The sequence below is a fragment of the Rhinoraja longicauda genome, chromosome 3 (genome assembly GCF_053455715.1).
Source record: "Rhinoraja longicauda isolate Sanriku21f chromosome 3, sRhiLon1.1, whole genome shotgun sequence".
NCBI lineage: Eukaryota > Metazoa > Chordata > Chondrichthyes > Rajiformes > Arhynchobatidae > Rhinoraja > Rhinoraja longicauda.
Genome location: NC_135955.1, coordinates 20,828,668 through 20,852,473, shown reverse-complemented (window position 1 = coordinate 20,852,473; position 23,806 = coordinate 20,828,668). Strand labels below are relative to the sequence as shown.

General features: G+C 40.9%; 1 protein-coding gene across 1 annotated transcript in view; it reads left to right on the top strand.

Annotated features, from left to right (window-relative positions):
* The window catches only part of chrna8 (cholinergic receptor, nicotinic, alpha 8), a 220,670-nt gene that overhangs the window by 140,427 nt on the left and 56,437 nt on the right, over positions 1 to 23,806 (top strand). The window contains exons 5-7 of the mRNA XM_078394919.1: positions 412 to 491; positions 9,352 to 9,519; positions 19,098 to 19,292. Of these exons, the coding sequence (XP_078251045.1) occupies positions 412 to 491; positions 9,352 to 9,519; positions 19,098 to 19,292 (443 nt within the window). The remainder of the gene's footprint in view (positions 1 to 411; positions 492 to 9,351; positions 9,520 to 19,097; positions 19,293 to 23,806) is intronic.

The window sequence follows — 23,806 nt, the reverse complement described above, 5'->3', positions numbered from 1 at the left end:
ATGAAAGAAGCTGAGAAATGGGATGACAATGAACCAAAATCAAAGTGAAGGACCTAACACCACATTCAACTTGATCATTCTTAAGGGACAGATTTGGAGGTGCGGATAATTGGCATTCAATTTAAGAAATGGTTATTTTCAAGTTATCAACTGATTAGCTTCATGATTTCATTGCTATGACCGGGCTATATTCAGTGCTGTACCCTCTCCAACTTCCTTCTTTGCAAAATTGTTTATTTGTAAATAAGACAACACATCCCTGAAGTGGCTTATACCTGCAAAGATGTTTCTGATGAACTCATCATTAGATTTATTAGTGACTATTTAAAACTTGTTACCACTTAATTTGAACAATCTGATGTTGAGATGTTATTCAAATGTTATAATGTTTTCACCCCATTTATTTTGCAGTGCTGATGAAAGATTTGATGCAACGTTTCATACCAATGTTCTTGTAAAATCAAATGGATATAGTCAATACATCCCACCAGGTGAGTGCTGTTAATTGATCATCAAAGCATTCAATACGTATGAAATTAGAGTGAGGTCATCCTCAACACATTGATCATTTCTGAACACCTTTACTGCCCAAATCATTGCTGTGCCAGAAGCTATCTATGCCCCCAAACTGCATTGTCTCTGTACGGAGTTTGTTACTATTAAGACATGGCTCAGTTTTTGGCTTTTTTGCTTCTGCCTCAGAAAGTTGTCATTAAAATCCTATTCCAGAGGACTGTTCCTCCTAATAGATGAGGTTAATAGTGCTAATCAAAACTTTGATTAAAAAAAAATAGAATGTGTGAAGCTTAATGATTAAAGTTACAGAATCTCTGGTAATAAGAAAGGAATTTCAGCAAAATTATGCATCTTCGTACATCAGTAACTGTTCAGTTACATATTTCATTTAGATCTCCATGAAGTAGTGAAAAAACATCTGTACCTTGTGTTAGATTATTTTTGCTGTCAATATTTTCTGTGGAGAATTAAAGTTGTTTTCAGCACTACCATTTTTTTTAATAAAGATTAGCAAATTATTCAAGTGTGCTCATATTGTTGGAACACTGTCAGGATGTGTAATTTAATGTTCTTAATAACAAATCTCATCAAGCTGTGTAAACTGAAGTGTAAAGCTCTTGCCAATTTTAATTGTTTTAAATCTTATTTGTTTATTTTCTCGATGCATGCCTGAAATGTGGAGGGAGAGGGAAGAGGGAGGGGAAGACGGGAATATACAAGAAAGAGAGAAAAGGGAATGAGAGGGAGGGTGAGAAGGCGAGATATAAAGGGAGAGAAAAAGATGTCTGAGGGAAAAGATACTTAAGGAAGTTCTGGTACTTGCTTTGTTAATAATATAGTACATGAGACACTTGTGTGCTACCTCATTGGCATCACTTAAAATATGTTATAAACATTAAATTTAGGCCAGAGCTAAACCTAATGGCACTCAATAAATACAACTGACTGGTTTTCAATTTATCTCCAAAACTCCCAATGTAGTGCATAAATAACATCAAAAATACAATCAGCAGGCAATGTGACAGCTGATTTACTGATCCACAGGACAGCATAAGGATAAACAAATAGCTCATTTTGTTTATATCTCAGCTTGCCCATTACAATCATCAACTTTGCTTGTGCTGTTTACCCCATTCAGGCTATGACTCTCTCATGCCTTAATTTCAAATTCCTCATCCTATTTTTAAGAATGCACTGAAAGGCATACGCTACACCACTGCCAATTGCACCCAGCCCATCTCCACTTGTAATTCTAGCTTCTCGGTCACTCTGTTCCTCCAACTTTGATTCTTGCACTATTTTAGCATTAATCATTCCACCATTGGTGTCCATGGATTTAATAGCCGTGCCATTAAAATTTCCTGTTTATCTTTTCAGCATCCACCTCTCTCCATTCCTTTAAGAGAGAGTGCCCTCCATAATGTTTGGGACAAAGACCCATCATTTATTTATTTGCCTCTGCACTCCACAATTTGAGATTTGTAATAGAAAAAATCACATATGGTTAAAGTGCACATTGTAAGATTTTAATAAAGGCCATTTGTATACATTTTGGTTTCACCATGTAGAAATTACAGCATTATTACAGAAATTACATAGTCCCCCCATTTCAGGGCACCATAATGTTTGACACATGGCCTCACGGGTGTTTGTAATTGCTCAGGTGTGTTTAATGCAGATATAAGAGAGCTCTTAGCACCTAGTCTTTCCTCCAGTCTTTCCATCACCTTTGGAAACATTTATTGCTGTTTATCAACATGAGGACCAAAGTTGTGCCAATGAAAGTCAAAGAAGCCATTACGAGACTGAGAAACAAGAATAAAACTGTTAGAGACATCAGCCAAACAGGCTTACCAAAATCAACTATTTGGAACTTCATTACGAAGAAAGAGAGCACTGGTGAGCTTACTAATCACAAAGGGACTGGCAGGCCAAGGAAGACCTTCACAGCTGATGACAGAAGAATTATCTCTATAATAAAGGAAAGATCCCCAAACACCTGTCTGACAGATCAGAAACATTCTTCTGGAGTCAGGTATGGATTTGTCAATGACCACTGTCTGCAGAAGACTTCATGAACAGAAATATAGAGGCTACACTGCAAGATGCAAACCACTGGTTAGCTGCAAAAATAGGATGGCCGGGTGACAGTTTGCCAAGAAGTACTTAAAAGAGCAATCACAGTTCTGGAAAAAGGTCTTGTGGACAGATGAGACGAAGATTAACTTGTATCAGAGTGATGGCAAGGGCAAGGTATGGAGGAGAGAAGGAACTGCCCAAGATCCAAAGCATACCACCTCATCTGTGAAACACGGTGGTGGGGTGTTACAGCCTGGGCATGTATGGCTGCTGAAGGTACTGGCTCACTTATCTTCATTGATGATACAACTGCTGATGGTAGTAGCATAATGAATTCTGAAGTGTATGGACACATCCCATCTCCTTAAGTTCAAACAAATGCCTCAAAACTCATTCTACAGCAAGACAATGATCCCAAACATACTGTTAAAGCAACAAAGGAGTTTTTAAAGTTAAAAAATGGTCAATTCTTGAGTGGCCAAGTCAATCACCCGATCTGACCCAATTGAGCATGCTGTAGTGACCATAGGGATTGGTCCTGAGAGTCGAACGCTCGGATTGGCCAGCAAGGTCACATGGTGGTTGACCGATTTACCCGTTGGCCGGAGGCCTTCCCGTTGTCCGACACCTCCGCCGCCTCTTGTGCCCGGGCCCTGGCCCTGGCCCTCCATTGGGTGGGCCATTTTGGTGTTCCGTCCGTCATTACCACCGACCGGGGGTCCCAGTTCACCTCTGCCCTTTGGGCTATGCTTGCGGAACTGTACGGTTCCCGGTTGCAGCAGACCACGGTGTACCACCCACAGGCTAATGGGCTCGTGGAGAGGTTTCACAGGCAACTTAAGGCGGCCCTCAGTGCGTGGCTGGACGGCCCTGACTGGGTAGACCAGCTCCCCTGGGTCCTTTTGGGCATCCGTACTGCTCCTAAGCAGGATCTCGGAACTTCGTCCACGGAACTGGTATATGGCTCGCCACTCACAGTGCCCGGGGATTTCCTTCCGGAGTCCTCTGGTCAGCAGCCCTCGGTTCCGTCGGTTTTAGCATCCCTCCGGGCACAAGTGGGTTCTCTGGCTCCGGTTCCTACTTCACGTCACGGGTGTTCCATGGTGCACGAACCGCCTGCCTTGAAGGACTGTGAATTTGTGTTTCTGCGTAGAGATGCCCATCGTTCCCCGTTGCAGAGGGTCTATGAAGGACCGTTCCGCATGTTGCATAAAGGGACGGTCACCTTCACCTTGGATGTGGGCGGCAGGAGTGAGCTCGTCTGTGTGTCCAGGCTCAAACCTGCGCACTTGGATCAGGACCGCCCTGTCCTGGTCGGCCAACCGCCTCGGCAGGGCCGTCCTCCTGCAATTCCACCTGATCCGGGACCCCCTGCTCCTGTGGTTCCTGCAGCCCCTCTCCTTACTCATTCTGGTCGCGAAATCCAGCTCCCTGCTAGGTTCCGTACCTCGGGTTCTGGGGGGGGCCATGTAGCGACCATAGGAATTGGTCCTGAGAGTCGAACCCTCGGATTGGCCAGCAAGGTCACATGGTGGTGCGACCATAGGGATTGGTCCTGAGAGTCGAACCCGCTGATTGGCCAGCTAGGTCAGGTGGTGGTTTTGGGGCCCAAAACCAGGCAGTGGGAAGAGAACTTCGATGTGAACAGTTTGAGTTAATGGTTGTCTGTAATCTCGTTTGTTATCCTTTGTAATTGAATATTGTTGCCGCAATAAACTTCTTTAACAAAGTACAAGCCTCCAGACTCGCCATAATGCCTTTTATATGCTGAAGAGAAGATTGAAGGGGACTAGCCCCCAATCAAGCATAAGCTAAAGATGGCTGCAATACAGGCCTGGCAGAGCATCGAGAAGACACCCAGCAACTGGTGATGTCCATGAATCGTAGACTTCAAGCAGTCATTGCATGCAAAGGATATGCAATAAAATACTAAACATGACTACTCTCATTTACATGACATTGCTGTGTCCCAAACATTATGGTGCTCTGAAATGGGGGGGGACTATGTATAAACACAGCTATAATTTCTACATGGTGAAACCAAAATGTATAAAAATGGGCTTTATTAAATTCTGACAATGTGTGCTTTAACCACACGTGATTTTTTTCTATTACAAATCTCAAATTGTGGAGTACAGAGGCAAATAAATAAATGATGGGTCTTTGTCCCAAACATTATGGAGGGCACTGTATCTCAACAACAGGCTTTTGGTCATCTGTCTTAATAACTCTCCCTGTGATACGAACTATTTTTTGTTCTATATTACCCTTGTTCAATGAAGTGGGATATGTCATAACATCAAGGATGCTTCATCAATGGAAGTGACCACTGTTATTGATTTGATGATGCTTATTGAGGGGGAGAACTGGCCAACACACTGGAACAACTTGCCCCCATCTCCATTTAAATAATTTAGGTTTAAAATAATAATGCATGCGGCAAATTGTGTGGTGGTGGATTAACTTAATTTCCTCCCATCCCTTGTCCAATTTATTATAACAAAGGCATTCATTATTAAATAACCATTACCTCATTTTTGGGATCAGTACCAGACTGCTTAATAAAGTAAGTTTAAAACCTAATGTACGGTAGGTACTCTCATTCATCTATATGCATCTTTAATATGCCTAGTTCATGTAATTTCAATACATCTGCTTCTATTTTCAAATTTGGTCCGGATTTAATAGTAGGAGGTTCCAATTATTTTTTCAATATATTGTAATCCTTAATATCTTCACTTCCCTGATTATACTTCTTCAGGTGAATTTGGAATAACTTATTATGCAATTCATCAGTGCTTGCGAAATGAACATCACATTTGAGGAATGTCACATAGCATTGCGGAAATCAGCAGGAATAGGAGAATTATTGATTTCCCAAAAAACAACCAGTAGACAACACTTCTCAAACAGCGTGTTTAAAATTGACTTCCATCCAGAGTGGCAGTAGAAGACAACACAAAGTGCTGGAGTAACTCAATGGGTTAGGCAGTATCTCTGGAGAATATGGATAGATGACATTTTTGGGTTCGGGGGGTGCGGGGGAGAAACCTGGAAGAGAGGAGAGGCAGAACAAACCTGACAGGTGATAGGCCATCAAAGGTGAGGAGAGTTATTTTATAGGCAGATGGTTGGACAGAGATGAAAAGACAAAAGGTGTGAGACAAAAGGGTTGATGGGTTGCAAACTGTGAAACTCGAGGGAGGGATGTATGAATGTAGGTGGAAGGGCAGGGAGAGGGGATAAATAGATGCATGTATGGGATGGGCACAGAGGAAGGGGAGGGGTAAGAGGTGGGGTTATATGGGGAAGAAAGGAGAGGGCGAGGATTATGTAGTTGTCTACAATTGGAGAATTCATTGTGCATATGATTGGGTTGTAAGCTACCAAATAATTAAGTTATTTAGGAACAAGGAACTGCTGATGTTATTTTACAAAAAAAGGCACAAAGTTCTGGAGTAACTCAGCGGGTCAGGCAGCATCTCAGGATAGAAGGAATGGGTGACGTTTCGGATCGAGACCCATTTTCAGACTGATATTGACCTTTCTGCCCTGGGCCTTCTCCATTGCCAGAGTGGAGCCACACGCAAACTGAGGGAACAGCACCTCATATTCTGCTTGGGTAGCGTATAACCCAATTGTACGAATATTCAATTCTTCCAATTATCCAATTTTAGGTAACTAACCTACAAACACACCCTCTCCCCCTCTGTTTCTCCCTCACATTCTTGTGCTCCAGCTGGATGTGCATCCATTTCTCCCTTTCCACTCCCTCCTGTCCACTTCCACCTACATTCCTTCTTCTGGCTTCACATTTCATGCCTCTTCTATTCTTAAGTCCTTATCTTGCACTTTTTCTCTTATCATCCCTGGCCTTTATATTGGTTGTCTTCCCTCTCCACTTTCAGTCCTGATGTACGGATTCGACCAAAAATGTCAACCATTCCTCCCTCCCATTCCAGACACTAATCAACTCACTAAGCAAATGGCATCTTGTTTGTTTCCGTCATTAGAAATTGAATCTTGTCACACGTGTTTCCTTTATGGGCTGATCTGACCTTTGTTTTGTTGTACTTGTTCCTCATTCCTTGATGCACATATTCACAGCACTGTGCAGCTGCCACAGCAGCTTTGAAACAAACTCTTTATTGTAGTCCCCTTCGAAAAATGTAATCATCATAAAAACTAATAATGTCCCGAGCATCATTTGCCATAAATAGCATTGCACTTGCAGGCACGAATTGAAGGACATGATAACAGTATCTCTTATGGAATCATTCCTCGTGATTGATGCTGTAACCAGTAATGGACCCATCTCAATGAAATTGACTAATGTAGACCTTGGGATCTTTCACTCACCTGTTTCCTGCTCTCTTCTGAAATTGTCTCCTCTCAATTATCTTTTTTGAACACTGTTGTGTAAGAGTTTCCAATGGATCCACGTTAGTTAATTTACCTTCCCTATTTATAGCTAATTTTATGTCAGCCCATCGCCTGCAGGGGCCTGCTCTGTAATTTCTCCATAATATAGCTTTCTCCAGTGGTGTTGTCATGCAAGGGGTTGATTTTTCAACTCATTGAGGCATGAACTGCTGGAATCAGATTAGCACATGTCAGTCTAGGACCGTGGACAATGTTAGTACATGAGCAACGATGTTCAGGTGGGTGCGGAGGGGGAGCAGATAATAAAAAATAAACATACGACTAATAACCTCTGGTCTCTGTCAGTCACCTGATGGCTTCAGCAACGCTGAGGGAACCCCAGAATAAAGAGAAATTAAAGTGAGAAATGTAATTCCTTCAATAACGTAAACCTCGTTCAGTTCAGTTTGGAAAGAGTTTTAAGATGTGTCTTGTTCCTTCCAGTTTGTGAATCGCTGGAGTTTTATTTCATCAAATATAAACAAAAACCCAGAACATGCTATTCCACATGCCAACTGTTCCTTAAAAAAAATTAACCGCTGAATGAGGCAGCTGCCCAATCTTTTGCTGACTATTGCAATTATAGGTCAGAAAAAGACCTATAACTCAGAGGGTCAGGCAGCGTCTCTGGGGAACGTGGAGAGGTGATATTAAGGGTTGGGACCCATCATCCATATACAAATAATAGCTATTGTAGTAAAATGTCCCAAGATTACTCACTAGGTGTTATGAAGCACAGCTTGACACCAACCCATGAAAGAAGGAACTTGAATAATCAAATGCTTAGTTTCAAAGAGCATTCGCAATAAGATATAAGCATGTAATGCACACTTGGGATTTTTTGTCTATTCTGACTGAAAGATAAAGGAATGAAGATCAGATAAGGCTGTCTGGTGGAATTCATAATAGATGGTGTGAAGTAACCATACATGAAGATTTCTATGAAGCAAAGTATCAATCTCTAATTGGAATCACCAGTATCTTCCTCCCCCACACCTTCCTTCATCTCCTATTTGTTACTTTTTCCGACCGATCATTTTTGATTAACTAACCTTCACTACTTTCCCTCAGGCAGCATCTACATCATCTATATTCTGGTGTTTCTCTTGATCTCCACTTTGTCACAGCCAATCCCTCTGTTCAACCTACCCCTCATCTGCAACTTAAGTCCTGTTGTTTCCCCAACCTTTCTCAATAACAAATAGCTAATTTTGATCTAATAGCTCTGAAGAAGGGTCTCGACCCGAAACGTCACCCATTCCCTCTCCTGAGATGCTGCCTGACCCGCTGAGTTACTCCAGTATTTTGTGATACCTTCAATAACAATGAAGTAATTAAGCTGAAAAATTAATTTTGAGCACAAAAGAAAATAACTACTGGAGGAACTCAGTGGGTCAAGCAGTATCTGTGGAGAAAAATGGAAAATAAAATGAAAATGGGTTCTCCAAACTGATGAAGTAGAGGGGGGATGAGATAATTGGTAGAAAGAAGTGGGTGGAAGGGGTGGGCAAGAGCCGGTAAGTGATAGGTGAACAGATAATAAAGTGTGGATTGGGAGATGAGACAAGTGGGGGAGAGTAGTGTGGAGATAGTCACACAGGTTGGAGAAGACAAAGTGCTCCAGGTGGTGGAATCTGACAAGAAGGTTAAAGTGAGGATTGAAATGCAGAACCAGAGGGAGTGATGTTGGTTAGTTTTGAAGAAAGAGGAGTGGATGAGGAGGTTGAGGGGAAAGGATCTGGGTGATGGGGGAGGGGCAGGCTAATGGAAAGAAAGGTGTGCATGAGGCAACCCAGATAGATCAGGGGAATGGTGGAGGAAGGGGGGGGGGGGGGGGGGGGGTCCCTGAAATTGGAGAATTCGATGTTCACGCCTTTGGTTGCAATTAACCAAAGACCAAGCACACACAGCACGTCGCTCAGCCCACCAGGAACAACTGAAGCCTCTGGTTACTAACCACTGTAATTTCCCTTCCCATGCCTATTCCTATCTGTAGGCTCGGCCTCCTCCTATACCAGAGTTAGGTCACATGCAAACATGCACCATCTTCCCAAGACCTTGTGAGAAGCGAGGGAAGAAAATCCAGGGACCGCAGCAGAGATATTTGTCTCACCGATAGTCATGAGGCAGAAAAATTGGAGGCCATCTAAAGTTGTGCCTCTTTTTAAGAAAGACTGCAAGGAAAAAACGGAACTACAGACCAGTGAGACGAACAGAGCCTCAATTAGTGACTTACCTTTCCAAACAAATCAATGTTAAGAATTTAAAATAAAACTGAGCTATGCAAAAAAAAACAATTACAATAATGAATTTTAATATCTTTGGACTCTGTAGGTATCCTGAAGAGCACATGCTACATTGATGTCCGCTGGTTCCCCTTTGATGTCCAGAGATGTGATTTAAAGTTTGGCTCCTGGACACATGACGGCTGGCTGTTAGATCTGCAGATGATGGAAGCTGATATTTCCACTTATATACCCAATGGAGAATGGGACCTCATTGGTAAGCTTACGTTCGTGAAAATAGCTACAATGAGGAGGAAAGAAAAAAATTTTAAATGTACAACTACTTCTCCACTTGCCAAAATCCAAAAGATTTTTTAACTGACGTTGGATTTTATTGGCTCCCATGTCCCTTTGAATCTGGGCAGGCAGGTTTGACTTTGCCACAGCTCTGGTTTGATCCTTACTACGGGTGCTGTCTGTATGGAGTTTGTACGTTCTTCCCCTGACCTACATGGGTTTTCTCCGAGATCGACTGTTTCCTCCCACATTCCAAAGATGTACAGGTTTGTAGGTTAATTGGCATGGTATAAATGTAAATTGTCCCTAGTGTAGGATCATGTCACTGTCTAGGGATTGCTGGTCGGTGATGAACTAAACTAAACTACAGCCCCGTAATTAAAGGAGATGTAACACCTGTCCCTATTCCTCCTCCCTCACATCCTTTCAGTGACGCCAGCAGTCTTTCCAGATGAGATAGAGGTTCACGTGCGCCTCCACCAACCTCACCTACTGCATCCGATGTGGCCTCCTGTACATCGGCGAGACCAAGCGTAGACTCGGAGACCGTTGCGTGGAGCACGTGTTCAGTCAGCCTAGGCCTACCGGATCTCCCAGCTTGCTAACCATTTTAATTCCCCTTCCCATGCCCACACTGATCTTACTGTCCTGGGTCTCCTCCATTGCCGGAGTGAGGCCACATGCAAACTGGAGCAACAGCACCTCAGTCTGAAGAAGGGTCTCGACCTGAAATGTCACCCATTCCTTCTCTCCTGAGATGCTGCCTGACCTGCTGAGTTACTCCAGTATTTTGTGAAATAAATACCTTCGATTTGTACCAGCATCTGCAGTTATTTTCTTACACTCATATTCCGCTTGGCTAGCTTACAATCCAACGGTATGAACATTGAATTTTTCAATTTTAGGTAACAAACCACCCCCTCTCTTCCCTGTGCCCCACCTAGGTGCAAACCCATTTTTCCCATTATCCCTCCCTCCTTTCCCCTTCTCCCCATTCCCTTCCACTATATCTCTTCATCTGGCTTCACATTTCACTCCTTTTCTCTCCTCATCTTACACCCTTCTGTCTCAAGAGTCAAGAGTGCTTTATTGTCATATGTCGTGAAATGGAACAATGAAATTCTTACTTGCAGCAGCACAATAGACATAGTTCTCAGTAGACACCATAATAAACAATAAAATGTATAAAAATACAAACAAAAAATTAGTCCAAAGACAAAACCAATGCCCCTCAAGTCCCTTATGCAATCAAAGCAGTTTGCAGTTCGGAGTTTAGTTGGAGTTCGTAGTATTCAATAGCCTGATAGTTATTGGGAAGAAGCTACTCCTGAACCTGGCCATTACAGTTTTCAGGCTCTTACACCTTCTTCCCAGCGGCAGGAGTGGAATGAGAGTGTGGCCAGAGTGGTGTGGGTCCCTGATGATGCATAAGTTTATGTCATAGGAGCCGAATTAGGCCATTCTGTCCATCAATCCTTCCTTACTTGCAAATTAACAGGCAAGTATAGTCAGACTGATAGAAAAGCAATCTTGTACGGCATCTCGCAGCTTGTGGAATTGCAAGACTATACATCATGAAAGAGATTCATTTTATTGTTGAAATCCATCACAAGCTCTCAAATGGATGGAGCTGCAGTGGATTCTGTTCTTGTTATCTCCAGAAAACTAAAGACTTCTGTTCATGCACAACAGCATTTCCATGGGTTCCAAGCATTCACCTGGACTGAGAAGTATATCTAACTTGAGGTCCTTTCCTGTAATGTTGATGAGGTTGCTGATTTTTGCCTTTGTTGATGTATTCAGTCAGGAGGTTTAGTTTACTTTAGTTTATTGTTACGTGTACTGAGGTACAGTGAAAAGCTTTTGTTGCGTGCTAACCAGTCAGCGGAAAGACAATGCATGATTACATTCGAGCCATCCATAGTGTACAGATACGTGATAAAGGAAATTTGTGCAAGTCCAGCAAATTCCAATTACAGTTTAATTTAATTGCAATTTACAATTCATTTGAGACCCTCTTGCTTTCTTATCTTTAATTTGAAAGTAACTGGAAATTGGGGAGGTCAGGATTAATCAGAAAATGACTTACTACTTTTGAAGGTTACCTGAAAATAACAAAAACCACATTAATCATGCTCATCATACACACCCAAGTAAGAAAAAATGGCTATTTCAACAAGCATGAAGCTGTGCATTGGACGATGGTGTTGGTGATAGATAATGCCATTATATATCGCTTTTCCATTCCAGCAGCTAACAGAGAAGAAAATGTTCCCCAAAATCATTTAGAGAAAGGGCTCGTTTTTGGTAGGAATTTCAGTTTTTATTTTGAATTCCTCCACAATCTGATGTTCGGACCACGTTGTTTACACTGAGAGTGATAGCTACGTGGAACATGCAGCCAGGGGTGGTGGTGGAAGCAGATACAGTGGGTGGGACTGTTCAAGTGGCTTTTTGATAGACCCAAGAATTGGAGGGATAAGAAACATATGGATGTAGAAGAGATTAGTTTAATTTGGCATTATGCTTAGCACAGACATTGCAGCCTGACGTGCCTGTTTCTGTGCTGCACTTTTCTTTATTCTAATCCATAATGGCAGCTACATCAACAGATGTTGGTATCTCAGTCACACTGTTATCCCAGTCACAGAACTTTAATGCTGAGTGGAAGCTGCCACATGCTAATTGCTTGATCCCAAGTAAATATAAATTAGAGATAGACACATAAAATCTGGAATAACTCAGCAGGACAGGCAGCATCTATGGAGAGAAGAGACAGGTGACATTTTGGGTCGAGACCCTACTTCAGACTAGTCAGGGAAAGGGGAAATAAGAGATTTCGACACTGTTGTAGAGAGATAAAGAACAATGAATGAAAGATATGAAAAAAAGATATGCAAAAAGTATTCATTTGTTTTGCTTCCAAACACGGCACGGAAATGGTTTACTACAGTGGTGGTGAAGTTGCCTTATCAAGCTAAATACCCTGGCTTGGAGAACAGAAATCCTGATCACATTGATTGGGTGTGAGATCAGTTTTGTAACCAATGCAATCATTGCAGAGGTACACTGAGTTGCGCTCCTGCAGAAATCGGTATCATATGGTGGCAACACGAGGTTGTGCTTTTAACACTGTGCACATTAGTCGAAGTAATCTTTAACCCTTCATACTGTAAATATAAGGATTAAAGTCACATCACAATATTTATTCTGTCCCAAGAGCTGAGAGTGTGTGAAAGTCTCCATAGCCTTGTCTGCCTTCCTAAATTAAACAACCCCAAAAATAAGAAAAAGGGAGAACAAAGCTTAAAGAATTAATCTCGGCTACAATATTGATATGGCATTTGGCTCATGGCAACATATCAGAAGTAATTTAAAAGTGGGCTGTGACAAAATCTGACCCAAGGAGAAAATAGGAGGACAAAAACCAGGTTAAAGTGAATTTTTAGGTTATCATATTAGACGATGAAGAAGAAAGACTAAAAGGTCAGGTAGAGAATGGGCATTGGAAATTTCCACAGCCGGCATTAGTGAAATGAATAAAATAGGCATTGCACCAAAGACTAGAATTAGAGTAGAGAATTCTGTGGATTTTAAGAGTAGATGAGTCTCTGTGAGATAGGGAGGTCAGGATGTATTTCAAAGAGAACAATGAAAGTTTCATATTCGAGGCATTGCCAAAAGGGAGTTGGTGTCAATCAGCAACCACATGGGTGAATGGGACTTAGCATGGAGTAGGAGTCATTCAGCAGAATTTAGTGTAAGGAGTTTACAGTAGGTTTTGTAATGTGGCCAGTTTGCAGCAGCAGTTTCACAGCTATGTAGCAAGTTAAAAATGTACTTCAATATTTCAACCGCAACAACTAATTTGAATATATTTTGATTTCCGTCTCAATCATTGTGTTTAAAGACTTGTACCCCTAATGTATTTTTAAACATCTCCTGCAGTAATGAACTGATCTTAGTATCCCAGGCTGCTTAAACAATCATCCAAAAAGACCACTTGGCTTAATGTTAAAAATCACTGAGGTTTTGATTTTAATTACTTTCTTCTAATGGCTGCAAATTCAGTTTTCTGACCCGTACAAAATTTCATTTGATTTATATATTTAGATACCAACCATTGCTCAGTTGATCGTTGACTCAGGGTACTAAAGCTTCCTATCCAACTCCAAGGACTTGCACACAAGACTCCAGGCTGACATGTTAGTACGTCACTAGGGTATACTATATTACCAGAGGTGACTTTTTTGGCATAAGATGTTAACGAGGCCCAATTTACCTTGTTGTTCGGATGTAAAATATTCTACAAATCTCGGCTAGTGTCCTGGCTAATATTTACTCCTAGGTATCCTAGGTATCCTAGGTAAACAGAAACAGTTTTTCAGGCCATTGTTGCAATGTTTTTCATGGAGCTTGCTCTGGGCAGATTGGCTGTTCTGTTCACTGCATTATAGCGGCTACAATTCAAAAGCACTTCATTGAGAGAAAAGATGTTTGGGATGCCCTGAGGCTGCGGCAAGTGCTATATAAACTCAAGGCTTCTTTTTACTTCAAAAATATGTGTTGGGCAGTGTTTAGCTGAATGATCAGGTGGATGCACATGAGTGTTCAGTAATAGAAAAGATAGTTAAGGATTACCAAGAAATATACCTCCAGGATGTTGAAAGAAACTGAAGCCCCCAGGTGATGAGATGGTAGGAGCCCATAGAGTCACAAGAAGAACATGCAAACTCTACACAGGGAGCACTGGAGGTTAGAATTGAGTCACTGGAGCTAAGAGGCAGCAGTTCTACCTGCTACCTCTACCTTCTATGAGACATGAGTCATCTCTGAGGGCTAGTTGTTTCAGATACAGTCCAGGTACATTCCACAAGTGAAAAGGTAAGGAATCTACAACAGTATCCTGGAAGACACGAGTCTCAAAACTGTGTGTAAACTTTAGGCTAACTCCATCAACAAGTTTCCAGATTATATCAATGTAGTGGGCTGGATCACAAACAATGATGTAACAGAGTACAGGAAGGATATGGAGAACTTAGTAACATGATGTCAAGACACCAACCTCTATTTCAATGTCAGCAAGCTGAAGGGGCTAATTATTCACTTCAGAAAGCATGATGGAGTACATGCCCCAATCAGTGTCAATGGTGCCAAAGTGGAAGTGCTTGAGAGTTTCAAGTTCTGTGGTGTAAATATTTGTCCTGGACCAACCGTGTTAAAGTTACAGCCAAAAAGCACACAAATGCCTCTACACCCGCAGGAGATTAAGAACTTTCACCAAATTTCATACAACTCTTGCCAATTTATATAAAAGCATACTATCGGGTTGCATCAAAATTTAGTTTGGGAACAGCCCTGCCCAAGACCGCAATAAATTGCATAGAGTTGTACATGTAGTCTGATCGTTGCCTCACCCCACTCATTCCCTCTTCTCCCCACTTTTGTCGGGCAGAAGATACAAAATCTTGAAAGCACATACCACAAGATTCAGGAACAGCTCCTTCCCTTTAGTTATTAGACTACTGAATGGCTCTCTCTTCCCTAGCCATAAGCTAGGGTATAGTCCCAATCTTCCAACCTACCTCATGCAGCTGTTGGACTTTTTCTCTCCAAATGTAAGGCTGTAACGCTGAAGACAACATTCTACACTAGTATTTTTCTTTGTATTACCTATTGCACCTGTGTACGACTTGATTGTACTTATGTATACATATAATTTGATTTGACTGGATAGCATGCAAACGACATTTCTCACTGTATCTCGGTACAGATGAGAATAATAAATCAATACCAAGACAATGAGAGTAGTATAATGGTGCAAGGCACCAGTTAATAATTTCAGGGAGAACCATTCTGAATATAGTAAACTGAGCTGAGAAGTAAGAAGAAAACAATTGCAATGTGTAAATTGCATTTGGACTGCAGATACAATTATATTTAAAAGATTTCTGGACAGGAACTTAGACAAGAAAGGTGTAGAAGGATAAGGACCTATTGTGGGAAAATGCGTTCAGCATAGATTGGCATCAGAGTCAGTAGAGATAAGGTGGATTGAAAGGACTCATTTTGCTGCATTATAATTCTATGATTCTATGAAAATTCAGACCAGAAGAGAGAAAGAGAATGAGAAAGAATGATTTTTAACATAAGAAATAACCTAAAAGTTTTAGAAAGGCTCTCAATAGTAAGCAAGTGTGGAGATGTGGAGCAGATTAGGATAAAGGTGATGTCTGTGTAAAGGCAGAAGGTGGGCTGGAATACTAAATGAGTACTTAGTATTGGCATATGGTAAGAGGATGGACGTTACCTTAATCTCAGTGAAAGGAATGATAGGAGTGATAATGAGTGGTGAAAATTGATAAACAGGAGGTACAGGAAAGACGGACTATGCTTCAGATAAACAAATCACGTAGCGTAGTATGAATATATCCTCAGTTTATTAGGGAGGAAGCGTGGAGGTTGCAGGCAAGCTTCAATACTCTTCCTGTCTTCCATAAATGGTGAAGATACAAGAAGACTGGAAGATAACAAAGGTTACTATCTTAGTTCAACGGTTGTCATCATAAGAACATGCCTGGCAACTACAGAGGAATTTGTTTAACCTCAGATATGGAGCAGGTTCTTGAAGTCACAAACAGTGAAAAGCTGATGGGCATATGGCAACCTTTGAATTTATAAAAGAGACCCAAGTAGGCATTTGTTAACGGCAAATCAAAATTGACAAACCTGTTGGAAATTCTTGATGAGATCACAGAGAAGATTGTTGAATGGAATGCAGTAGATGCCATCTATCTGGATTCCCAGAACACATTTGATAAAATCTCTTGCAAAAGAGTTGCCAATAAAACTGAGGTCATGGACTCAAAGCATCAGTTGCAGCAGAGATGGGGAAAAAGCTTGATGGCAGAGAACAGTGGTAGCCTGTTGTTTTTTAGAGTGGAGGAAGTAAAGTGATGTTACCACAAAATCAGAACTGGGACCAAGTTTTACATGAATAACTGAATGAAGTATCATAAACAGACAGACAGATAGAATAGATAGAATAAATATAATAGATATAATAGATAGATAGATAGATAGATAGATAGATAGATAGATAGATAGATAGATAGATAGATAGATAGATAGATAGATAGATAGATAGATAGATAGATAGATAGATAGATAGATAGATAGATAGATAGATAGATAGATAGATAGATAGATAGATAGATAGATAGATAGATAGATAGATAGATAGATAGATAGATAGATAGATAGATAGATAGATAGATAGATAGATAGATAGATAGATAGATAGATAGATAGATAGATAGATAGATAGATAGATAGATAGATAGATAGATAGATAGATAGATAGATAGATAGATAGATAGATAGATAGATAGATAGATAGATAGATAGATAGATAGATAGATAGATAGATAGATAGATAGATAGATAGATAGATAGATAGATAGATAGATAGATAGATAGATAGATAGATAGATAGATAGATAGATAGATAGATAGATAGATAGATAGATAGATAGATAGATAGATAGATAGATAGATAGATAGATAGATAGATAGATAGATAGATAGATAGATAGATAGATAGATAGATAGATAGATAGATAGATAGATAGATAGATAGATAGATAGATAGATAGATAGATAGATAGATAGATAGATAGATAGATAGATAGATAGATAGATAGATAGATAGATAGATAGATAGATAGATAGATAGATAGATAGATAGATAGATAGATAGATAGATAGATAGATAGATAGATAGATAGATAGATAGATAGATAGATAGATAGATAGATAGATAGATAGATAGATAGATAGATAGATAGATAGATAGATAGATAGATAGATAGATAGATAGATAGATAGATAGATAGATAGATAGATAGATAGATAGATAGATAGATAGATAGATAGATAGATAGATAGATAGATAGATAGATAGATAGATAGATAGATAGATAGATAGATAGATAGATAGATAGATAGATAGATAGATAGATAGATAGATAGATAGATAGATAGATAGATAGATAGATAGATAGATAGATAGATAGATAGATAGATAGATAGATAGATAGATAGATAGATAGATAGATAGATAGATAGATAGATAGATAGATAGATAGATAGATAGATAGATAGATAGATAGATAGATAGATAGATAGATAGATAGATAGATAGATAGATAGATAGATAGATAGATAGATAGATAGATAGATAGATAGATAGATAGATAGATAGATAGATAGATAGATAGATAGATAGATAGATAGATAGATAGATAGATAGATAGATAAGTATAGAAGTTGGAAATTCATGTTACAGTTATATAAGATGTTGGTGAGGCCATATTTAGAATATTGTGTTCAGTTTTGGTCACCATGTTATAAGAGAGATGTTGTCAAGCTTGAAACGGTTCAGAAGATTTACCTGAATATTGTCAGGACTTGAGGGACTGAGCTATAGGGAGGGGCTGAGAAGACTAGGGCTTTATTCCTTGGTGGACAAGTGGATAATGGATGATCTTATAGAGGTGTACAAAATCACGAGAGGAATAGATCGGATAAACGCACAGAGTCCTTAGCCCAGAGCAGGGGGATCAAGAACCGGAGGACATACGTTTAATGTGAGGGGGGGAAAGATTGAATGGAAACCTGAGTGGTAACTTTTTTTACAGAAAGGGTGGTGGGTGTATGGAACAAGCTACTGGAGGAGGTAGTTGAATCAGGAACTATCGCAACGTTAGACAGGTACATGGATAGGATAGGTTTAGAGGGATAGGAAGTGTGATGACAGTGAAGAGGATGGTGTAAGGAAATAACTGCAGATGCCGGTGCAAAAGTCTGAAGAAGGGTCTCGACCCAAAACGTCACCCATTCCTTCTCTCCTGAGATGCCGCCTGACCTGCTGAGTTACTCCAGCATTTTGTGAAGAGGATGTTAATAAACTGGAAGAAGATATGAAAAGCTGGGTGAGTGGATCATCACAACAATTGAAATTTAACGCAGAGAACACTGAAGTGATGCACTTTGGCAGAAAGAATAAAAGACCATATGGACTAAGTAGCATTTTCCTAAAGTGGGACCCAAATGCCAATGTTCATAAATCCTTGAAAGTGGACGCACATATTAGGAAAGCAGTGATGAAAATATTTGGGAAACCAGGATTCATAAAGGCACTATGTTCAAAAACAGGAAAATTAAGTTGAACCTGTTTGCAACTGGAATATTAAATCCAATTCTGGTCACCACACTTCAAGAATGATGCAAAGGTTCTAGAGAGATTTACTAGAATGGCTGCACGGGCAAGAGATTTCAACATCAAGGCCACTCTGGTGAAAAAGTGGGAGATCAGGATTAATGAGATTGATTATTAGGAGCTGGCATAGGCTCAATGGCAAACTGCATTGTAACAAGTCTATGATTCTTCGATTCTACATGAGTTGAATTTGATCTGAAGAAATCATTTGTAGCAATGATAATTTCCTTGATCAAGTATTGCACCTTAACAAAATGCCTGTTATTATTTTATTGCAGGAGTACCAGGGAAAAGGAACGAGCTCCACTATGAGTGCTGTGATGAACCCTATCCTGACGTCACCTACACTGTGATGATGCGCAGACGTACACTCTATTACGGACTAAATCTTCTGGTTCCATGTGTCCTAATCTCTGGGCTGGCACTTCTGGTATTCATATTGCCAGCGGATTCAGGAGAGAAAATTTCATTAGGTAGAGTGTGAATTAATATTTATTATTTTATGTGTTCTATTCTGCTGTTATTTGTTGATATTTTGAGGCATTTGGACATAAACCAGTGAGAGTAATTAAAAGGCTTAACAGAAGCCCTTTATAAATAGCAGTGGTGATATTCTATGTGCAGTGCACTCTTTTTCATTTTCTTGTGAACTTTTGCACTTCACGAAGCAATTGTATTCGTATTGGCATATCGATACTTTCCATTTCTAATACAACGGTCTAAATTAAACTATACCGTATCAGTCACAACACTGATCAATGCAGAAAGAGGCTGACTATATTCCAACCAAGTAATTTACTCTGGTCCTATCCTCAGGGACATTCACTCACTTCCCAATTCCACCTTGTATATTTCTCATATTGCTGACCATTTTTTACAGAATGAAGGTATTTATTCACAAAATGCTGGGGTAACTCAGCAGGTCAGGCTGCATCTCAGGAGAGAAGGAATGGGCGACGTTTCGGGTCGAGATCCTTCTTCAGACTGATGTCAGGGGGGGCGGGACAAAGGAAGGATATAGGTGAAGACAGTGGGAGAATGTGTTTTACAGAATGACCTGAGCAGGTTTCTACAGGAGGAGACCTAATGTAAAACTGATAATTTGCAACCTGACTGTTCTGAAATCTCAATGGTTCAGCATTTGGCTCATTAGGCTACTGTTTCACACACATCCTTCTGACTGCCTGGGACCCCAGTTCCTGGGCTCCTTTCTGACTTACCAGAACCCAGGTTCATGTGCACCATTTCTACTCACTGGGACTCCAGTTCCCTTTCCTCTATTCAACTCCCTGGCACTCATCCCTTCCCACACAAACCACCCCCGCCCCAGGAACTTTATATCTCCTCCCTTGACTCCATCCAGGGATCCCGACAGTCCTTTCAGGTGAGGCAGAGGATCACTTGCACCTCCTCCAACCTCATCTACTGTATCCGTTGTTCTGGGTGTGGGCTCCTATATATATAGGCAAGTCCAAGCACAGACTGGGAGATCGTTTCACTGAACACTTATGCTCAGTCGGCCTTGGCCTCTGCAATATCCTGGTTCCCAAACATTTTAATTCCCCTTCCCATTCCCACACTGGCATTTCTGTCCTGGGCCTCCTCCACTGTCAGAGTGAGGCCACACACAAATTGGAGGAACAGCACCTCATATTTTGCTTTGGCAGCTTACAACCCAGCTGTATGAACATTGATTTATATAATTTCAAGTAACCACTGCATTCCCTCTCTCCTCCCCCCTCCCCCATCCCCCCCCACCCCCATCCCCCCCCACCCCCATCCCCCCCCACCCCCATCCCCCCTCCCCCATCCCCCCTCCCCCCCACCCCCATCCCCCCTCCCCCCCACCCCCATCCCCCCTCCCCCCCACCCCCATCCCCCCTCCCCCCCACCCCCATCCCCCCTCCCCCCCACCCCCCTCCCCCCCACCCCCCTCCCCCCCACCCCCATACCCCCACCCCCCCTCCCCCCACCCCCATCCCCCATCCCCATCCCCCCCATCCCCCCCATCCCCCCCACCCCCCCCACCCCCCCCACCCCCCCCACCCCCCCCACCCCCCCCACCCACCCCCCCCACCCCCCCCACCCACCCCCATCCCCAACCCTCACCCGAGTTGCCCTACCAGTTTCCCTGTTCACATCCCTGTATCCCTTCGTATTTACCTCTTCCCCAGTCAACAATGGGCAATTATGGGCTCCACCCTTCCATGGGCAATTATGAGCTCCACCCTTCCTTGGTCATCTGTTGTCAGCCCTGATTTGTTCTGACCTTTTCCGACCTCCAGTTTCCTCAATTCTACTTTCAATTCGAAGAAGGGTTCCGACCCAAAATGCCACTTGTTCCTTTACTCCAGAGATGTTGCCTGACCCGTTGAATTGTTCCAGCACTTTGTGTCTATTTTTGGTGTAAACCAGCATCTGCAGTTTCTTCCTACACAATTCATTTACTAATTCTGACTTTCACATGAAACCCATGCTTAGCCATCCTTATGGAATATTATCAACATGTGACTTTGGATTTACAACAATAGACTTAATTTATCATTGCCCTCCCATTTTAAAAGCAATTGAGAATGATCAATAAATACAATAAATAAAATAATCCCTCCCCCATATTGTGTAAATCATTCAATGTATATCATATCACACTGGGACCCAAGAAAACATAGATTTAGGCAAATGTTCCTACATCATAGCCTTGAATAGATATGTGCTATTTAATGACAACAACTCACGAATACAACTTCAACAGAATTATGAAATGCAATTCCATACCTAAAAGGATGATCATAAATGCTCTAAAGCATAAAGTGCACCAAGGATGATCATGTCATACACTGATAAATAGTATTTCAGTTTATTTCAACGTTTTACTGGATGTAATCTGAAATAAAGTCCAGTTGATCTTGACTCATAAGGTACTTAAATATGAAATGAGTTATTCCTAATTCTCTATTTAATATAACATGGATTTATTTTAATGGCAAGTTTGTGGATTTTATTGAATGTGACATATGAATCAAGTCTATTTTTGTAGGTCTACAAAAACAGACTTGATTCATAATTGTCCTCTCCATAATTTATGGATTTTTAATTTGATTAAAAATTCAGATTATTTTTGAAGAAACAGGGAGGCTACAACTGTAGGGTATTGCACAAGTGACACAGTCACTTATTGCATAAGGATTTGGAGATTCAGAACTTGAAAATGGTTCTTTTACTATTCAAAACCCACTCGCTAATTTGCACATTACTATTGCTTGGCATCATTAACACTCCATTTTTTTGGCACGATTTCTCTTTTTGAAAAAATCATATCCGTTCAGTTAATTTGACTGTTATTTTCCACTGTAAATTCACCACATTCCTTCAGCCAGTGACATGGTTGCTTGTGTGGCTGCCACATGCTATTCATGAGCAAAAATCTTCAATACTTCTTCACTACCTTTCCTGCTCATCAGTGCAGCTTTACCAAAGCAATAGTAACATTCAGCTTGCTGATAAGTAATGTTGTTTAAATGGGCAAAATACACACATCAAAAGATACACTGGTTCACAAATGCTCATTTTGCAATTAAATAGATCTCATCCTTTTTGGCTCTCGAAAGGGAAAAGCTTTGCCTTAACTTTTCTGAAATATTACCACATTAAAAATAAATTACAGCAGGCCTTCAGGAGTAATGTTTCGTATGTTCAGGCAAAGACACCAGACGAGATTTTAATGAGCACATCAGTTTCTCCAGGGGCATTTAGTCATTGCAGATATATCATCTTCAAATCAAATGATTACACTGCATGATATCAGTAAAAGCCGCTCTGTTTCTAGCATATCTCTAAGATGCTAAAAAGAAAAAAAAAACATTATTTAAAATAGGTATTCCTGTGCAGCTCTTCGCGTGGACTTGAACACAGCATCAATAAGGGCAATTTCAATAGTTAAGTCATAGACTGGAGGGTTAACTTTAGCTCTCGAGGGGTGTATCTGATCAGTGGGAACAGTCTTCAAGAAGAAGAGACAATGGAAGCAAGGAATCAGAGTTTTATTCAAATCAAAAGAATATTGCAGCCAAATGCAGAATAAAGGGGAGAATGACTTGAAATAATTTTTTCACTGTTTCAGCGCTCCTGTGTATTGTCTCAGATCTCCTTTTGTGCATAACTTATTCTTTTTATACTATACAAGTTTAATGTACAAAGAAATTGCTGAAGAGGATTGCATAGGCTCAGGTTTTTATGTGCAACATTGTTTTAGAATTTTAATTTATTACCCCCCATTGTTCTTCTCCACCTTAATGAGATCTGGAGAATAAAACTAGTGGCCCTACTACATCAGATACCTTTGAAATTCTGGTAAGTCAGCGTCATAAAGTGACACAGTACGGAAACAGGCCCTTTGATTCACCTTATCCATGCTGGGTTAGTTCCATTTGACACATAACCTCTCAACCCTTCCTACCCATATATCTGTCCTAATGAATCTCTTCTTCACCCATTCCAACTGAATGACATTCTTCCTGTCGCTGGGCAACTAAACATGCACACTATGCTTCAAGTATAATCTCATCAATGATGTGTACAGCTGCATCATTATGTCCTAGCCTTTATACTTAATACCTTCCCCAAAAAAGAAACAGTAGAAACAAAGAACTGCAGATGCTGGTTTATACGCAAAAGGACACAAAGTGTTGGCGTAAATCAGCAGGGCAGCCAGCATCTCTGGAGAACATGGATAAGAGATGATTTGGGTTGAGACCTTTCTTCATTTTGGATTGGGAGACTATGATCAAATGGGTCATGCACTATTGATCGAGCAACACGCAATAGACAATAGACAATAGACAATAGGTGCAGGAGGAGGCCATTCGGCCCTTCGAGCCAGCACCGCCATTCAATGTGATCATGGCTGATCATTCTCAATCAGTACCCCATTCCTGCCTTCTCCCCATACCCCCTGACTCCGCTATCCTTAAGAGCTCTATCCAGCTCT